Source organism: Delphinapterus leucas, chromosome 1 (assembly GCF_059928025.1).
Source record: "Delphinapterus leucas isolate spDelLeu-1000000601 "Yukka" chromosome 1, BTC_Dleu_Yukka2, whole genome shotgun sequence".
Taxonomy (NCBI): Eukaryota; Metazoa; Chordata; class Mammalia; order Artiodactyla; family Monodontidae; genus Delphinapterus; species Delphinapterus leucas.
Window position 1 is genome coordinate 146,893,528 of NC_143129.1, and position 17,944 is coordinate 146,911,471.

General features: G+C 42.6%; 1 protein-coding gene across 2 annotated transcripts in view; it reads left to right on the plus strand.

The window, feature by feature from the left end:
• The window catches only part of ORC1 (origin recognition complex subunit 1), a 37,060-nt gene that overhangs the window by 13,977 nt on the left and 5,139 nt on the right, over positions 1-17,944 (plus strand). For both annotated transcript variants that reach the window (XM_022575689.2, XM_022575690.2), the window contains exons 8-18: positions 2,102-2,471; positions 3,374-3,478; positions 4,088-4,283; positions 6,531-6,628; positions 7,200-7,301; positions 7,724-7,895; positions 8,645-8,752; positions 9,021-9,170; positions 9,867-9,986; positions 14,665-14,834; positions 15,381-15,468. In XM_022575689.2, coding sequence (XP_022431397.2) covers positions 2,102-2,471; positions 3,374-3,478; positions 4,088-4,283; positions 6,531-6,628; positions 7,200-7,301; positions 7,724-7,895; positions 8,645-8,752; positions 9,021-9,170; positions 9,867-9,986; positions 14,665-14,834; positions 15,381-15,468 — 1,679 coding nt within the window. The remainder of the gene's footprint in view (positions 1-2,101; positions 2,472-3,373; positions 3,479-4,087; positions 4,284-6,530; positions 6,629-7,199; positions 7,302-7,723; positions 7,896-8,644; positions 8,753-9,020; positions 9,171-9,866; positions 9,987-14,664; positions 14,835-15,380; positions 15,469-17,944) is intronic.

Genomic DNA, 17,944 nt, shown 5'->3' on the forward strand with positions numbered 1-17,944 from the left:
ATAGTTAGGTTCTTTCATTTCTGTTTAATTTTAGGGCTTTTCCCATCTTTGATTGATTTTCAAAACATTAGCATAGTTAAAGAGTCAAAACTATTTAAGACAAGTGTACTCAGATAAGCCCCATTCCTTTCTTTACCCTTGCTCCCTGTTTCTACCTCATCTTTTGTAGGTAATCAATTTTATTAGTTTCTGGTTTATTTTTCCTTTGGTTTTTGCAAAAATCAACAGATAAATCAAAACACACACAGACATATATACACACAGTCATATACAAACATGCATATAATTTTTATTTTATTATAGTTTTATTTCCCATTCTTTCTTACCCAGTAGGGTATTATACTGGATGTATTCTTTTCCATTTTAACTTTTTTCACTAATGATATATCTGAAAGCTACTCCATGGCTGTTCTGAGAGCTCATCCTCATCCTATTATGTGTCCTTAATTTTTCTGTTTATGTGCCAAGTTCATTGAGTATAAGTTATTTGCATTCTTGATAGCTCCTTAATAGGAGCTATCAAGAATACAAATGTTTAGGAGCTGAATATAAACATATAAACCATTTTGGAAATGCAGACGACTACTAGAGAAATAATTTGTAATACCACCATTTAGAAATAATTGAGTGTTTTTTTCACTGTTGATTTTGTAGGACCTTGAAAGTTAGGGTAAAAAATTTAAACTTGACACAGTTACATAATTAGATGAGGCAGATATGATGAAACTATTTTGGATTGTTTTTGACAGAAAGATGGGGAAATGAAGCATGAGGGAGACTAGGACTTTGGGACATTTTTACATTAATCTAGACATGAGTTACCCTCATATTTACCACACAGGTACTAGATGACTTCTTACCTTGTCTGCAGCTATTCCACACACACCCTGTGCTGTGACTAAAGTGAACTCCTCTGCCCAGTGCTTTCCTGCCTCGTTGCCTTAGCTCACATCAATCTCATTTATTCTCTTCACTTATTCCCCTCCTTCCCCTTTCAACTCTGTTGAAATTTTGCCTTTCTTTCAAGGTATGTCTCAAAAGCCATGTTTATTAGCACTTAGGTGCTTTAGGACAATTTTTAAACTTCATAATATAGATGTTTATGTGTATCATCTGCCCTGTTACTTTTGGCTGCGTTGGGTCTTCGTTGCTGCATGCGGGCTTTCTCTAGTTGCAGCAAGCGGGGGCTACTCTTCATTGTGGTGCACAGGCTTCTCATTGCGGTGGCGTCTCTTGTCGCAGAGCAAGGGCTCTAGGCACGTGGGCTTCAGTAGTTGCAGCTTGCAGGCTCAGTAGTTGCGGCATGCGGGCCCTAGAGCATGTGGGCTTCAGTAGTTGTGGTGTGCAGGCTCAGTAGTTGTGGCTTGCGAACTCTAGAGCGCAGGCTCAGTAGTTGTGGTGCACGGGCTTAGTTGCTCCGCAGCATGTGGGATCTCCCCAGACCAGGGATCGAACCCATGTCCCCTGCATTGGCAGGCAGATTCTTAACCACTGAGCCACCAGGGAAGTCCCACATATCTTTTAATAGCTCAATTGCTATCTGTGAATGAATGTCCAGGTTCTTGGTGCCTTTGGTCATGGTGAGAGAGGAGCAGATCCAAATGTGGCTCTGTGTGTTCTTAGAACCCAGTTGGTTACCCCCCACCCCCACCCCCGGGGACCCATCTTCTCTCTGTTGGTAGATATAATCTGGGTTAAGAAAAATCTAGGACTTGGTATTACTCAACAGAGTCATTGGTATAAATTTTTTCAGGTGCTGTTGAATGGGGCCTTAGGATGTGCAGTATCACCCTGGTTGAGAACCACTCTTCTGGTAGATTACTTCACAGAAAACCTGACTTGAACATTTATCTATAAACGCTGATTTAACTGTTGACTTATGGTTCTAGCTAGCAAAATTACTCGTAGAATTTAAGAGAGAGACTAAAAATAATAAGAGCTACCTGGCGCAGGAAAAGAAAGCATAGAATAATTCAAAATATGGATAACTCATGTCTTTGTATCACTCAGTGAATGAGTTTATCTATAAAGATATTAGGGGTGTATATAGTGCTAGTTATAAAATTCACACATTGTCTATGGTGATTTCTCTTGAACTTAGGTTTCCCTAGGACACATAACACTAGGATTTCCCAGCAGACTTCATGGGCCTTGTTGGAGTCTCCTGGAAGAATGAAACGGAAAGTGGCCTTCTCTGAGATCACCTCGCCTTCAAAGAGGCCTCAGCCTGATGGTCCTCAGAACTCGTCTGCAGCTCTGAAAACCCCAGAGAAAGCTGGAGAGATTCAGCAGTGTTGGGCCGAGGATGACAAGAAGGCTTCACCTGATGGTTGCATGATCCTGAGAACTCGAGTCCCAGCTTTGAAAACGACAGAGACTAGTGAAGAAAGAACATTTACTCCTGTCAGGGGGGGACAGAAATCCTTGGTGGTGCCTTCTGTGATTCTGAAACCAGAAAACATCAAAAAGAGGTAACTGGGGATGCTTCCCCGCCTCCCACAGAGCAAATCGAGATCCTTCACATGATGTGAAAAGTGTGGGTCACAGCTGATAAATCTGCCTGTGTCACAGAATCACCAGCTTTTCCAAAATACAGATTTCTGAGCCTTTCCCTAGATGTAGGAAATCAACCTCCAAGCGTTGGGCCCAGGAATCTGCATTTTGAGATGCTCTTTGGGTGATTCTGATATACCCAGCTGTCCTTTGGGGATCACGGCTCCAGAAGATAATTTCCCAAACCTGAACTGCTTCACAGTCCTGGATTTCATTACTTGCTGTGGCTCTTTGCCACATTTTAACAGTGATTTTCTTAGGGTTTTGGGTTTTTTTTTCTTTTAGACTGGAAGCCATTTTCAAATACATACAGTACCAGAAGATAATGCATCTAGAAAAACCTCTGCAGTTTGACATTGGGCAATGTTTATAAATAATGGGCCGCACAGGGAATGTGACAAGCCTGAAATTGCAATGTTTCCTGCTCAGAAACTGCAGCACCTGGCTTACCTAGTTTGCTTGATAAATGCTTTGTATTGAAAATATTGCTGCATTTCTGCTAACCTTGAGTGGACAGTAAATTCATTGATATGTCAGAAATTAAAAAAGGATAAGAAACTCTGCCTAGGATTAGTATGTTCTGATCTCTAGTTGGGAGAGGTGATGAGTCTGATTTAAATGATAAGCTTTTGGCAAACTTTAATCTCTGGGTTTGAGTCAAACTTCAGTTACAAACTTTTTAGCACAGTGTGATTAGCTCCTTCCAAAGTAGCTGCAGAAAGAATAGGAGCCAGTCAGGCCACCTGACTATCTTCTAGTCCCGCTGCTGATCCCTGGTGCCCCAAACTGCTTTCCATAACCTTGCTGTGGTATCTTGCAGGGAGGCCAAAGAACCAGTTCAGGATGAAGCTACCTCTACTCCCCGTCCTCGTATCCGCAGAAAGAGCTCTCTCTTGACTTTGAATCGGATTAGGCAGCAGCTTAGGTAAGACTGCTGCTTGGCAGGCATAAAAACATCCTGCCATTTGTGAAATCTATAATCCTATTTCTTAAATCCTCTTTTTATTTCTTGTTTGTTGTTTGCTAATCCATGGAAATTCTCCTTTACCTAGTATGTCTGGAATTATGTTAATTTCACATAAACGTCATAGTTTGAAAGAGGCAAGAAACACTGCCCTGGCCTTAGGTGGCTCCCAGGGCCCCATAGTCATCACACCCAGCAAGACTGTTAGTGCGGTGCCTAAGAGCATGAACTTTGATTCTGATAGACTTGGATTTGAACCTGGGCTTTGTCATTTACTATCTGTGTAACCTTGGGAAGGTTACTTAACCTTTCTAAGCCTTGGATTCCTCATCTATAAAATGGGAATAATAATAAACAAGTCACAAAGTTTTGCAGTGTTTAATGAGATAATATAAATAAAGCCCTTAATAGAGCTTCCCGGTAGCAAGAGCCCAAGAAGAGGAGCACATCTGAAACTGCTCGGTTGCAGGAGAGACTCTGCAATACCTCGAATCCACACTGATCTGTTAGGAGCTTCTTATGTAGACTTCAGACATCAAATATCAGAAAATAATGTGTCCTACCATTCAGGTTTTTAGGTAATAGTAAAAGTGACCAAGAAGATGAAGAGTTTCTGCCGGTAGCCGAGATTTCAGACTCTGACAGTGAGGAGGAAGAGGCTTCCACACCCCCTCTTCCAAGGAGAACACCCAGCAGTGTGTCCAGGAACCTACGCTCTTCCATGAAGTCATCCTTACAGACCCCCTCCAAGACACCAAAGAAAACCGTAAGGTTCTTTTAGGTTTATTTCTCGTAATTTAGAAATTGTGGTGACTGAGGTCACACAACTAATAACAGCTGGGTTTTGACCATAGGTCTGTTATATTCAAAGCTATGCCACTTGGAGTATTCATGGAGGAAAGGTTCTTTTTCTTTTTTTTTTAATTTAATTTTTATTTTATATTGGGGTATAGTTGATTTACAGTGTTGTGTTTCAGGTGTACAGCAAAGTGGTTCAGTTATATATATATACATATATTCATTCTTTCTTAGATTCTTTTTCCATATAGGTTATTACAGAGTATTGAGTAGAGTTCCCTGTGTATTCATGGAGGAAAGGTTCTACGTGAACCCTAGGACTGAAAATGAACCCAGTAGACAGTGATAAAATTTGAGTCCAAGTTCCTTTTAAGATACGGAACCAAATGGCCAAGAGCCAGACTGCCTGAGGGAAGGACAAGAACTGTAAGAACGGACTCCTCGTCTTCGCATTTCCCTTGAAAGCTGGCAGAGGGCTTTGTGTGTAGTCAGGGCTCAGTGGGTATTGAATCCAGGGCTGCTGAGCCGTGTCATTGGTTTTGTTGTGCCACTCAATGCACTTGAGGAATAGGGAGCACTACTAGGTTTTGGTAATGAATTGTGTAACAGACACATGGAAGAGGTAAATGGATGTTTCTCTGCTTTCTGTGGAACTTTAGCAGAGCATTGAAAGCTATTAAGAAAAGAGGGTTTTACTGTGTTCAAACATGTTTGAGAAATGTTTGGATTAAACAAAGTTAAATTGGTTTCATTATCACATGACTTCTCAAGGCCATTAACTTATTAATGTTATTGTGAGGGCATTAGTATATTAGGAAAAATTTTTCGTGGAGCATCTTGTTCTTCAGAACAATTTAGAAATGCCTAATTAGGGACCTTTCTAAAGCTGATCTCCATTTTCCCATATCAAGAAAAATGTGATTGGGCTTGGGTTGAAGTCAAAGAAAAGACCTTTAGGGAAGGAAATCCAATAGATTGGCTTTGGACGAGGCAGTCTTGTAGAATAGCTCACCTGGATGATCTGGTTTGATTGCATCTCCTGGGTCCCACCCAGAAGAAGGGATTTAAGGGCGGGGTGGGGGGCCTCTTTAGCATAATAAAAAGTCAGAAGTCCACCTTTTTTTCTTAAAAAAAAAAAAACCTTCTCAGCAAGGTTTGTTATTATTTTTCTGTTTTCTCCAGAGTTAATAGATGTTAAGCTGTTAACAGGGTCTAAATGCTGTTCTGCGTTTGGGAAGAGGTGTAGAGACTATCACTTTATAGCTTGGCTACAAGCAGAGGGTGGGTAGGTGAAATGCCCCCACAAAAGGGAGTGCTTTGTGGAAACACCATGAATACTACTGGGTAGCAGGCCTGCTCTAATGAGCCAGCAGCAAGGAAAAAAAGAGAATGGTGAAATCGGTCTGTGGGCCTAAACTGAATGACCCTATGGTTTGAAGTGGAAGAATCTGGGGAGGTTTCTTCAAGTACTGTGTAGTGGATCGTGGAAGTTCTGAGCTAAAGATTGACCATATTTTCAAAGAAGGCTAGAGGAAGATCTTTTTTATTTATATTTTTTAAAGATGCTTTTTTATTTTAATCAGTGAATGCAACTTGTGGGGGCGGAATAGAGGAGGATCTTATGAATCAAACCCAGTTTATGCCTGCTACTGTACCCTATTTGGGCAGAGTATTTAGGATTTTTTAATAATTTGCCTTTCTTTGAAGATAGTATTTTACTTTGAGAAGTATTTAATCCATACTTTTATTCATTCTTTCCTCAGACTGACATTGTTTTCAAATCCTAATACTATAGTAAATTAGAAATAAGAAATTGTGTTTGGACGATGAACAAAATGTATGTGTAATGTAGGCGAGAAAGGGAGAATCTTGGTAATTTATACAGGAGGGAACTAAGAGGAATTCACTACCTCTCTTCTTTTTATCAGCTCATCATGAATCAGATTTGCTGATGCATCCTGGATGGAGTTTTGCTTTGTTTTTTCCTTCTGAAATATGTTCTGTCTCTCTCTTTTTTTATTTTGGAGTATAGGTGATTTACAGTATTGTGTTAGTTTCAGGTGTACAGCAAAGTGATTCAGTTATACATATACATATGTCCATTCTTTTTCAGATTCTTTTACCATATAGGTTATTAAAGAATATTGAGTAGAGTTCCCTTTGCTCTACAGTAGGTCCTTGTTGATTATCTAAATGTTCTCTCTTTTGAATACAGCCCGAGCCCAGAACACCACGTCACGCCACTCCCCAGATCCGCAGCCGAAACCTGGCTGCCCAGGAGCCCGCCAATGTGCTGGAGGAGGCCCGGCTGAGGTGATGCCGCTCGGGGGCCCCTGCTTTCATTCAGATGAACTGGGAGTGCTTTGTAGTCATTGGTGTACATAATAAAGGTAGAGAGTAAGATGAACGTGTGTGTCTAGAAAGAAGAAACCTCAAGCAGTGTCTGGGTGAGCTACTGTGGACAGGCTCTGGGAGGAGTCTGCAGTCCACTGCCACCACTTTCTCAGGGTTGGAAGGTGATGAGTCAGGACACTGCTTCTCAGTTGTGGTACCCTTTAGAACTGCGTGGGGACTTTTTCAAAATACATAAGCCTAGATCCTGCCAGAAATCAGCTGAATCAGAATCTCGTGTGGGATGAGGTCCACCCATGTGATTTGAGGAACCTCCCCAGGTGATATGTACTCTTAGTTAGAAGCACTGAGTTGGGTGATTTGTCTGGGTAGAGAAAGGCCAAATGAAGAAGTTTAAGAATGAAGGCATTCCCTTGGATGTGAGATTAAGGTTTCAAATAGAAACTATAGATAAATCTTTTCCATTTATTATTGAGTAGATAGTAAAATGCTTCTAAAGTCCTCCTTTTCCCTCATTTACCACCAACTTTAGGCTGCATGTTTCTGCTGTACCTGCGTCTCTTCCCTGTCGGGAACAGGAATTCCAGGACATATACAACTTTGTGGAAAGCAAACTCCTTGACCATACTGGAGGGTGAGTCATGTTGAGGAAGCAGGATGCTCAGGGCAGAAGGCCCTGCTAGCGTACCACCTCAGGTGCTGTAGTTCACCCGAGCGGTCTTTCCCTGGTGTCAGAACAGGCAAGGCCATTGCTGAAGCCTATGCTTCTGAAGCAGTTTTTGTTGTCAAAGTAATTCTATAGAATTCTGTCTTACAGAGAAAATGACACTGGCCTTTTTTGGGTGGGCACTTGGCATACAGCATTGCTTATAGAATGAATGGTTCTATATAAACAGGTCCTGCTCTGATCAGCTTCCAAGGATTGTCCTTACTGCTCCCACCTCCACATTTCAGGGGCCTCTGTCCTTCCTTCAGCACACATTCTCATACTCATAACTGATGATAGCGTAAGGCAGCTGCACAGACCTAGCCCAGGGTCTTCTCTTCTTGCCCCAGGTGCATGTACATCTCCGGGGTCCCTGGGACAGGGAAGACTGCCACTGTTCACGAGGTGATACGCTGCCTGCAGCAGGCATCCCAAGCAAATGATGTTCCTCCCTTTCAATACATTGAGGTCAATGGGATGAAGCTGACAGAGCCCCACCAAGTCTATGTGCAAATCTTGCAGGTGAGCAACGCTGTTTGGGCTTTTTGTTTTGGTTTTTTTGGTTTGTCTTTTGGTCTTTGGGTTTTTTTGGCCCCACGGCTTGCAGAATCCTAGTTCCCCGACCAGGGATCAAACCCAGGCCCTCGGCAGTGAAAGCACGGAGTCTCAGCCACTGGACTGCCAGGGATTCCCCTGTTTGGGCTTTTTGGAAAATACAGTTTCTGGGTGGCACATGAAAAGGGAAAGGTTTACTTAATTTTGTGCATATTATATGTTCACAACTTGCCAAGCATTGTCCTTTGTGTAGAGGTAGCAAGGACAAAGAAGGCAGAATTCCTACCCTCAAGGACCTTGAAGTCTAGGAGCTGGATAGGAATTTCTGGAAGCTAGTACTTACCAACATGGTGAAAACCATTTGTACACAGCGGGCATTGTGGCAAACCAGAAAAGGGGTCAGAGGTAGGCCGAAGTTTGCATCTCACTTTTTCATTCATTAGCCGTTATCTTGGAACAAGCAACGTCCAGTTACAGTCATACACTAATGATTTTGGAGGGGCTTCTGGGGCCAGCCTGTGGCTCATTTGCATTTCAAACACTATTGTCTCTTGTTGCCTTCTCTTCTCCTTCCAGTGGAAGGCAGAGGGTAGGATACTGAAGTCCTCAGGGTGAATAGCTTCCTCTATATGCAGATTTAACTTTAAGCCCAGGGGAGTAAAGTCCTTGCGGTTCACCACACATTCCCCCACCCACCCCGCCCCACCGCAATGCAGAAGCTGACGGGTCACAGGGCTACAGCTCACCACGCGGCAGAACTGCTGGCTAAGCGATTCCACACTCGAGGGTCCTCTCAGGAAACCACTGTGCTGCTTGTGGATGAGGTAAGGAGGTGCCCACGGAAGGACTGGAGAGGAAGTGGCGTGGCACTTGATTGCAATGTTCCGGGAGCAAATACTGGGCGGGCAGCAAGTCCTGGCTCCCTTCTTCCTTCACTTTGGCCCATTCTCTGGTGGTGAGAGGCATGTGTCCATTGATGTCCTTGCTGGTGGTGTGACCTGAGAGCACCTGAAGCTAAAGCAGTGGTAACAGGCTTCCCTCCGGGGCCCCGTCTCTGTGGTTGACCCTGCATCTCTCTCCATCTCCTGGCAGCTCGACCTTCTGTGGACTCAGAAACAAGACGTAATGTACAATCTCTTTGACTGGCCCACTCACAAGGAGGCCCGGCTTGTGGTCCTGACCATTGCCAACACCATGGATCTGCCAGAGCGCATCATGATGAACCGGGTGTCCAGCCGACTGGTAGGGCCATTCTCAAGCTGTTCTTACAGACCCATAAGCTGGGCCAAGGATTTCTCCAAAAATGAAAACATAGGAATCTAAAATAAATAGGAAAAGTAAGAAATGTGATTTCTGAAATTCTTATAATTACTAAGTTGGAATTAAATATGTCACCATTGCATGGCTTTCTGCAAACCTATCTTCTTGGTGTTCTGCTACCTCTGCACTCTTAAACTGCACAGAACCCTAAAGGTTTAATTATTTAAAAAACTACTTAAGTGCTTACCCTTTTCAGGCAGTGTTAGATGCACGGAGTATGGCTGTGAATGGGGCAGACACAGTCTCTGCCCTTGTGGACCTTGTGGTTCAGCAGGAGTGACACCGGGAGCCAAGCCGGTGCATGTTGTAGAGGTGAAGATCGTCCCACCCACTCTAACGAGAGCACCTCTGCTCAGATCTACTTGTAAATGATTCCAGTAGAATAGAAGATTCTTTTAAGCTAAATGAAAAAACAGTCGAGAGCTACTGCCCTACAGGATCCCACAGGCCATTGTCAGTAACAAAAGGAGCTGGAAGCAGTGGTAGTCCTGCGATGAAATGTGTAAATTGTTACATGGGACTTGGAAATCAGGTTTGGGGACTTGCAGGTGGCTTTCCACCAGGACTATTGGAGTGGGAAATCCATGAACTTGTTCCCCTGTCATCTTGACTCCCCAGGGTCTAACCAGGATGTCCTTCCAGCCCTATACTCACAGCCAACTGCAACAGATCCTGGTGTCCCGACTCAAACATTTAAAGGCCTTTGAGGATGATGCCATCCAGTTGGTAGCCAGGAAGGTAAGTCGCCTTTGGGGAGCTCCTAGTCACACCGACAGTTTTTGCTGAGTACCTGCCCATGTGAGGCCCTATGCTGGGTGCTCTGGAGATGAAGAAAAAATTAGGAAGTCCTGTAAAAACAAATACCAAAACATAGAAACAAAATTCTGAAAAATTCCTTAACCTTCTTATTGTATAACTAATTAGAAGGCTCTGAGTATGGTGGGCTTATATACAAGTGAAGATTAATTGATTCAGGGAGCTTTGTATAATCAAAAGGGCAACGTAGTGAGTGAGGTAGACAAACCTGGTTTGAATTCTTGCTCTAATACTTTAATAAGCATGTGGAAGGTTACAGAAAAGTTACTTAAAAACTTCCTGGGCTTCAGTTTTCTTCTCTGAAAAATGGGAATAATAATAGTTACCTCATAGGGTCATTGTGAGAATTAAATGAGACCATGTCTGTAATGTACCTAGCAGGGTGCATGTTCCATGGTGGATATGAAGTGTGGGATGCCTACCCACTTGAGGCTTACTGGGAGAATGCCAATTGAGATTCCACTAAGACTTCTCCAAGGCTGCTGAGGAACAACTCAGGTTAAATGTCCACCTTGAGCTGAATGAAAGACACCACATATCCATAGTATTTCAGCACTTAAAAAGAGTTATAAACTTATTTCTAGTTTCTTACTGGAAACGATGTGAACTCTGAATGCCTATAGCAGCAACACACGTCTGTAACACCTGTTCAAAGCTGGATACTATATTAAGTATTAGGGTCAGAGGTGAGCGAGATATGGTGTTTATCTCCAAGCTTTGCTTTCTAGGAGAGAGATCCTCAAAGTTACTATCTAACCCTTCTGTTGGTAGAGTTTTCCACCTCTGCAATCATGCAATTTCTAAAAGTTCTTTTTTTTCCTCTGAATGGTCCTTTTATATACCATCCTACTTATTTGAGGTTGTTTTCTCCCTTTTCCTCTAAGATGCTTTGTCTGTTGGTTTTGGTCTCTATCCTGCATCGTTAGACTTTCCTCAGCTGCCATTGTGGTCCGCTGAGGTCTAAGGGTGGAGATTACAGAGCTGGTTGGGAGCTCTGAGTATATAAGTGGGGCTTGTTCATTGAGAGCTTCGCTGAGGGGTAATCTGATTGGGCCAATTTCAATATCTTTAGTTTATTCCCATATTTTCTGGGATAGTCAGATTTCAAACAGTAGGCTTCCCCTGTCCTGCCTGCAGGGCAGTGTTCTAGGATCAGGGGAGGTGGGCTGGAGTCAGGGAGGGTGGAGGTCTTCAAATTCAGCATGCAAATAGTAACCATCTATTTTTAGTAAGGGACATCCCCTCCTCTGCAACAATACCTAGTGTTACTGGTCCAGAGACTTTTTTGTTTATCCTTGCTTGAGAGTAAATTTCTGGTCTCCTGCCATGGTACATAAGAGGGATAATCTCCGAGGCAAAGAGTTTTATGGAAACAGTACAAATTACCAAGGCACAAAATTTTCTCACAGAGCCCTAAACCCTCCCTCAGTGGCCCTAATGTTCACCAACAGCATGAAATGGGGGAGAGGTCTAGGGCAAGGGTCAGCAAACTTTCTGTGAAGGGCCAGTAGTAAATGTTTTAGGCTTTTTGGGCCATAATGGTCTGTCACCACTATTCAACTCTGCCTTTGCGTTGTGAAAGCAGCCATGTATTAAATAATATGTAAACAAATGCACATAGCTGTGTTACAATAAAACTTTATTTACAAAAACATGTGGTAGGCCATAGTTTGCCGACTCCTGATCTAGGGCATCCGTTTCTTAACTGTCAACCAGTCCTCTTTATTTTAGCCAAACTTCCCCCTTTACCTCCAGTTCCAGTATCACTAACTCCTGAGCATTTTGAAGATTTTTAGTGTAACTTAGGTTTGTTCTTGGATTCCTCACTGCAGGCTTAGGAATGGGCTTTCTCAGTCTGCTAGGTTAACCAGTACCCTGCCACTTCTTTCCAACTTTCAGAATTATATTGTTTACTGCTCTCCAGTTGCTTCCTTTTCTTATTTAGGGTTCTTGGTCTTTAAATAAGGTTTCAGAAGACTTCAAACTTGGCTGCTGTTTTTACCCAAAACTCTTGCCTGTAATTTCAAACCTCTCTTTTATTTCTTAACATAGAAACACACCTATATTGTTTATCTTATGATATCTGAAGTCTTTGTAGGTTTACTTCTGTTGATTGCTGATTCACATGCCTGTATGGCCTTGTTTCCTTGTATTTTGTGTCTTGATTTTTTTTTTTTTTTTTTTTAACTGTATGCTCATGTTTCTTAAGAGCCTTATCTGAGAGTTGATTGAGGCCTGGGCTGAAGTTGAATTCATTTAGTTTGTTTGTGCTTCTGTCAGTTACTGAGGGGCACTACCAACTGGGACCATTTTTAAACAAAATTCTCTACTTGAGGTTTTTAGGAGAACATAAATTTGGGGTACAAATCCATGTGAGGGCTTGTGGTTGCAAAGACTCGGTGAGTTTTTGTCACCCTACACCCACCTAACGCCAAGGTCACAACAGGCCATTTTTCTTGCCATCCCTTCTGCATGATAAGTCTTTCACTCACCCTCATACTGGGGCTGTAATGGAGGTCGGGCCCCAAGCTTATGCAAGGTCTTTTCTTAGATTCCATGTTGGGTGGCCCCAGCTTTTTCTTTTGTCTCCCTCACCCCAGAAGCAGTCAAAAAGAGTGCTTACGGTCGCCAACGTTCACAGGTACCCTCAGAGTGGGAAGTGCTTTGGGTGTTTTCTAGTCTCCCAGGGTCACCTGTCCACTTTGATTCTAGGCCTCTGAGCAGCCCTTGAGTCCCTGCTATTAACCACTGTATGGTGCTGCTTCACACAGAGGAAAGGAGGAGTGATAGGGCGGAAACATCCCCAGGACATCCTCACCAGCTGAATATGGGAGATTAGAAGGAGGGAATAATATACGCTGGTGCTCATGTTTCCGTCTTGGGTTACTGGAAAAGTGATTTTTGTTTTGAATGTCTTATATTTGAATTCTGAAAACAGAAATAGACACAAAACATTTAAAAACTCCTATAATCCTGTCTGTCATACTGAGTGAAGTAAGTCAGAAAGAGAAAAACAAATATTGTATATTAACGCATATATGTGGAACCTAGAAAAATGGTACAGATGAACCTGTCTGCAGGGCAGGAATAGAGATGCAGATGTACACAGCAGACATGTGGACACAGGGGAGGGGTGGGGTGGGGAGGATGGGATGAATTGGGAGACTGGGATTGACATAAATACACTACCATGTGTAAAACAGATAGCTAGTGGGAACCTGCTATATAGCGCAGGAAGCTCAGCTTGGTGCTCTGTGATGACCTAGATGGGTGGGATGGGGGGGGAGGGAGGGAATATATGTATACATGTATTCACTTCGTTGTACAGCAGAAACTAACACAACATTGTAAAGCAACTATACCCCAATTGAAAAAAGAGTCAAAAAATAAGAAAATAAAATCTCCTATGATCCCACTTCCCAGAAATGACTCCTTTTAATGTCTTAGTTTTTGGTGTGTGTATGCCTGCGCATGCATGTATGTGTATGCCTATACGATTTGCTTTTTTAAACTTAATGTTTTATAGTTGGAAGAAAATAGTTACTTTGGGACGCTATCAGGCAGGATGTCATCGCCTGCGATGGTTGTCAGGTGAATGATGGGGTTGCTGGCAAGCACTGGGAATATACAGACAGAAATCCTTGCAGGCAATGGTGACTCCAGGAGTTCCCGCAGTTAAATTTGAAATGCAAGAGCCCTCCTATGTCATCTTGGGAGAGAGTATAGGATTCCCCGTAAAGGGAGCCCAGGAGCCCCTCAGCCTCTGTGCACATGGAAAGGAAGGCAGGCACAAAAGCAGAGCCATTGGCATGGGGGGTTGGTCTAATTCATCTAACCACAGATTCCTCTGGGTCCTCCAGCTTCATGGCTTCCTTCCCTCTTGATTCTGGTTCATTTAGCCATTGACCAGGTAGTTTCCAAAATTCATTACATGCTGTGAGGGAGGCTCCGGCTGTGGCTTTTTTTTTTTTTTTTTTTTTTGCGGTACGCAGGCCTCTCACTGTTGTGGCCTCTCCCGTTGCGGAGCACAGCCTCCGGACGCGCAGGCTCAGCGGCCATGGCTCACGGGCCCAGCCGCTCCGCAGCATGTGGGATCTTCCCGGACCGGGGCACGAACCCATGTCTCCTGCATCGGCAGGCGGACTCTCAACCACTGCGCCACCAGGGAAGCCCCAGATTGTGGCTTTATCTCCAAAATAGTCTCTACCTCAGCCTCTTGGCTTTTTCTCTTCATGCAAGGAACAAGACCCTTGTGTCTCCAGATGGTTCAGTAATGATCTTGGGCCAAAGGTCTCTTCTTTTATATTTCTTCATTTTTCTAATATTAAATAAAGTTGAGAATTTCTGTCTCTTCCATTCTGGAATTATCTGTAAGGCCAAGACAAAGGTGTGGTGTGGACTTGGGGAAAAGTCCCAGACAGTATAATAATTTATATCTGAGCTCCCACCAGGTTCCCAGCCAGGGCCAAGTACTTAATTTCATGCTTAAGTCCATTCCCAGCCCTGCCCTTCCTTTTTATCTGAACACAGAATCAGTTGGTTTTTCTTCTGGGTTGAGACGGCAAGGGGATCTCGAGGAATAAAATGTTCCCTCTTGTAGGTAGCAGCCCTCTCTGGAGATGCACGACGCTGCCTGGACATTTGTAGGCGTGCCACAGAGATTTGTGAGTTCTCCTGCCAGAAGCCCGACTCCCCTGGCCTGGTCACTACAGCCCACTTACTGGAAGCAGTAGAGGAGATGTTTTCATCGTCATACATCACTGCCATCAAGTAAGACGCTTCTGCTTCCTGACCCTGAACCTCCCTTGGAAGACCACTGGAGAGGGCCATGGAAGCATGCTTCCCTTTCAAAGCTTTTACTCATACAACCTGCATTTACTGACAGTGCTGTCCCTTTTCTTAAGGGGCATAGTCTAGTCAAAGAGACAGAAATGTAATCCTAGTATAATAGGAGAATAATTACCATGTATTGAGTTATACTATAGGTGTTTATGAAGTAAAGTGCTGTGGAAATAAGAAGAAGGAAGTAGCTACTTCTCTCACATTGAATGATATACTCAACCATGAAACGGGGGTGCTGGTACATGTCCAGATATAGTTGCTGTGTTCCCTTACTTCCAAAGTGTTATTTTTCATATCATTTTGAGACTTTGAGGGAAAGGGAAATCCTTGCCAAATCATATAGGAATATAGGAGGAAATAGTCCCAAGTTTTTTCCTCTCTCTTCTCTAAAGACACAGAGAAGTTTTATTTGGCTTTCCTTGAGTTGGTGGTACAGCCACTTAGGAGAATTCACATCTCCTCATTTTCTCTAAGGAATTCCTCCGTTCTGGAACAGAGCTTCCTGAGAGCCATCCTTGCAGAGTTCCGTCGATCAGGACTGGAGGAAGCAACATTTCAACAGGTGATTGATCTACTTTTAAAAAAATCCTATTTTGGTCTGGTGCCTTTAAAATATAATATGTGGGAATTTTAACCACTGTGTAATAGTCCGTCTCCATTTTGTGCCAACCTGATTATGCTAAAGAATATCAAACCAGTGCCTATTTTTATGTGATATTTAATTGAGTTACGTGAGAAGAGACCTTTAGCAAATGGTTTCTGCATATTAGATTTAGGCTTTACTATGTGCCAGATACTTTTCTGGGAGTGGGAGATTCAAAGATGAGCAAGACAAAAGTTGCTGCCCTGATACAGCTTATGGTGTAGTGTGGGGCAAAGCTTTCAGAACAAGTCTTGTTTAAAAACAAATCACAACCATCACCCTGCTACCAAATCCAGACAAAGATGTAACAAAGAAAGAAAACTACAGGCCAATATCACTGATGAACATAGATGCAAAATTCCTCAACAAAATACTAGCAAACAGAATCCAAGAGCACATTAAAAGCATCATATACCCTGATCAAGTGGGGTTTATCCCAGGAATGCAAGGATTCTTCAATATATGCAAATCAATCAATGTAATAAACCATTTTAGCAAATTGAAGGAGAAAAACCCTATGATAATCTCAATAGATGCAGAAAAAGCTTTCGACAAAATTCAACACCCATTTATGGTAGAAACCCTCCAGAAAGTAGGCCAGAGGGAACTTAACCTGAACATAATAAAGCCCATATATGACAAACCCACAGCCAACATCGTTCTTAATGGTGAAAAACTGAAACAATTTCCACCAAGATCAGGAAAAAGACAAGGTTGCCCACTCTCACCACTGTTATTCAACATAGTTTTGGAAGTTTTAGCCACAGCAATCAGAGAAGAAAAAGAAATAAAAGGAATCTAAATCAGAAGAGAAGTAAAGCTGTCACTGTTTGCAGGTGACATCATACTATACATAGAGAATCCTAAAGATGCTACCAGAAAACTGCTAGAGCTAATCAATGAATTTGGTAAAGTAGCAGGATACAAAATTAATGCACAGAAATATCTTGCATTCCTATACACTAATGATGAAAACTCTGAACGAGAAATTAAGGAAACACTCCCATTTACCATTGCAACAAAAAGAATAAAATACCTAGGAATAAACCTACCTTAGGAGACAAAATAACTGTATGCAGAAAACTATAGGACACTGATGAAAGAAATTAAAGATGATACAAACAGATGGAGAGATATACCATGTTCTTGGATTGGAAGAATCAACATTGTGAAAATGACTCTACTACCCAAAGCAATCTACAGATTCAATGCAATCCCTATCAAACTACCAATGGCATTTTTCACAGAACTAGGACAAAAAATTTCACAATCTGTATGGAAATACAAAAGACCCCAAATAGCCAAAGCAATCTTGAAAAATAAAAACGGAGCTGGAGGAATCAGGCTCCCTACTTCAGACTATACTACAAAGCTACAGTAATCAAGACAGTATGGTACTGGCATAAAACAGAAATATAGATCAGTGGAAAGGATTGAAAGCCCAGAGATAAACCCACACACATATGGTCACCTTATTTGTGATAAAGGAGGCAAGAATATACGATGGAGAAAAGACAGCCTCTTTAATAAGTAGTACTGCCAAAACTGGACAGCTACGTGTAAAAGAATGAAATTAGAACACTCCCTAACACCATATACAAAAATAAACTCAAAATGGATTAAAGACCTAAATGTAAGGCCAGACACTATAAAACTCTTAGAGGAAAACATAGGCAGAACACTCTATGACATAAATCACAGCAAGATCCTTTTTGACCCACCTCCTAGAGAAATGGAAATAAAAACAAAAATAAACAAATGGGACCTAATGCAATTTCAAAGCTTTTGCACAGCAAAGGAAACCATAAAGAAGACGAAAAGACAACCCTCAGAATGGGAGAAAATATTTGCAAATGAAGCACCTGACAAAGGATTAATCTCCAAAATTTACAAGCAGCTCATGCAGCTCAATATCACAAAAACAAACAACCCAATCCAAAAATGAGCAGAAGACCTAAATAGACATTTCTCCAAAGAAGATATACAGATTGCCAACAAACACATGAAAGAATGCTCAACATCATTAATCATTAGAGAATTGCAAATCAAAACTACAATGAGGGGGCCTCCCTGGTGGCGCAGTGGTTGAGAGTCTGCCTGCCGATGCAGGGTACACGGGTTCGTGCCCCAGTCCAGGAGGATCCCACATGCCGCGGAGCGGCTGGGCCCGTGAGCCATGGCCACTGAGCCTGTGCGTCCGGAGCCTGTGCTCTGCGGCGGGAGAGGCCACAGCAGTGAGCGGCCCGCGTACCGCAAAAAAAAAAAAACCAAAAAACAAAAAACTACAATGAGGTATCACCTCACACCAGTCAGAATTGCCATCATCAAAAAATCTATAAACAATAAATGCTGGAGAGGGTGTGGAGAAAAGGGAACACTCTTGCACTGCTGGTGG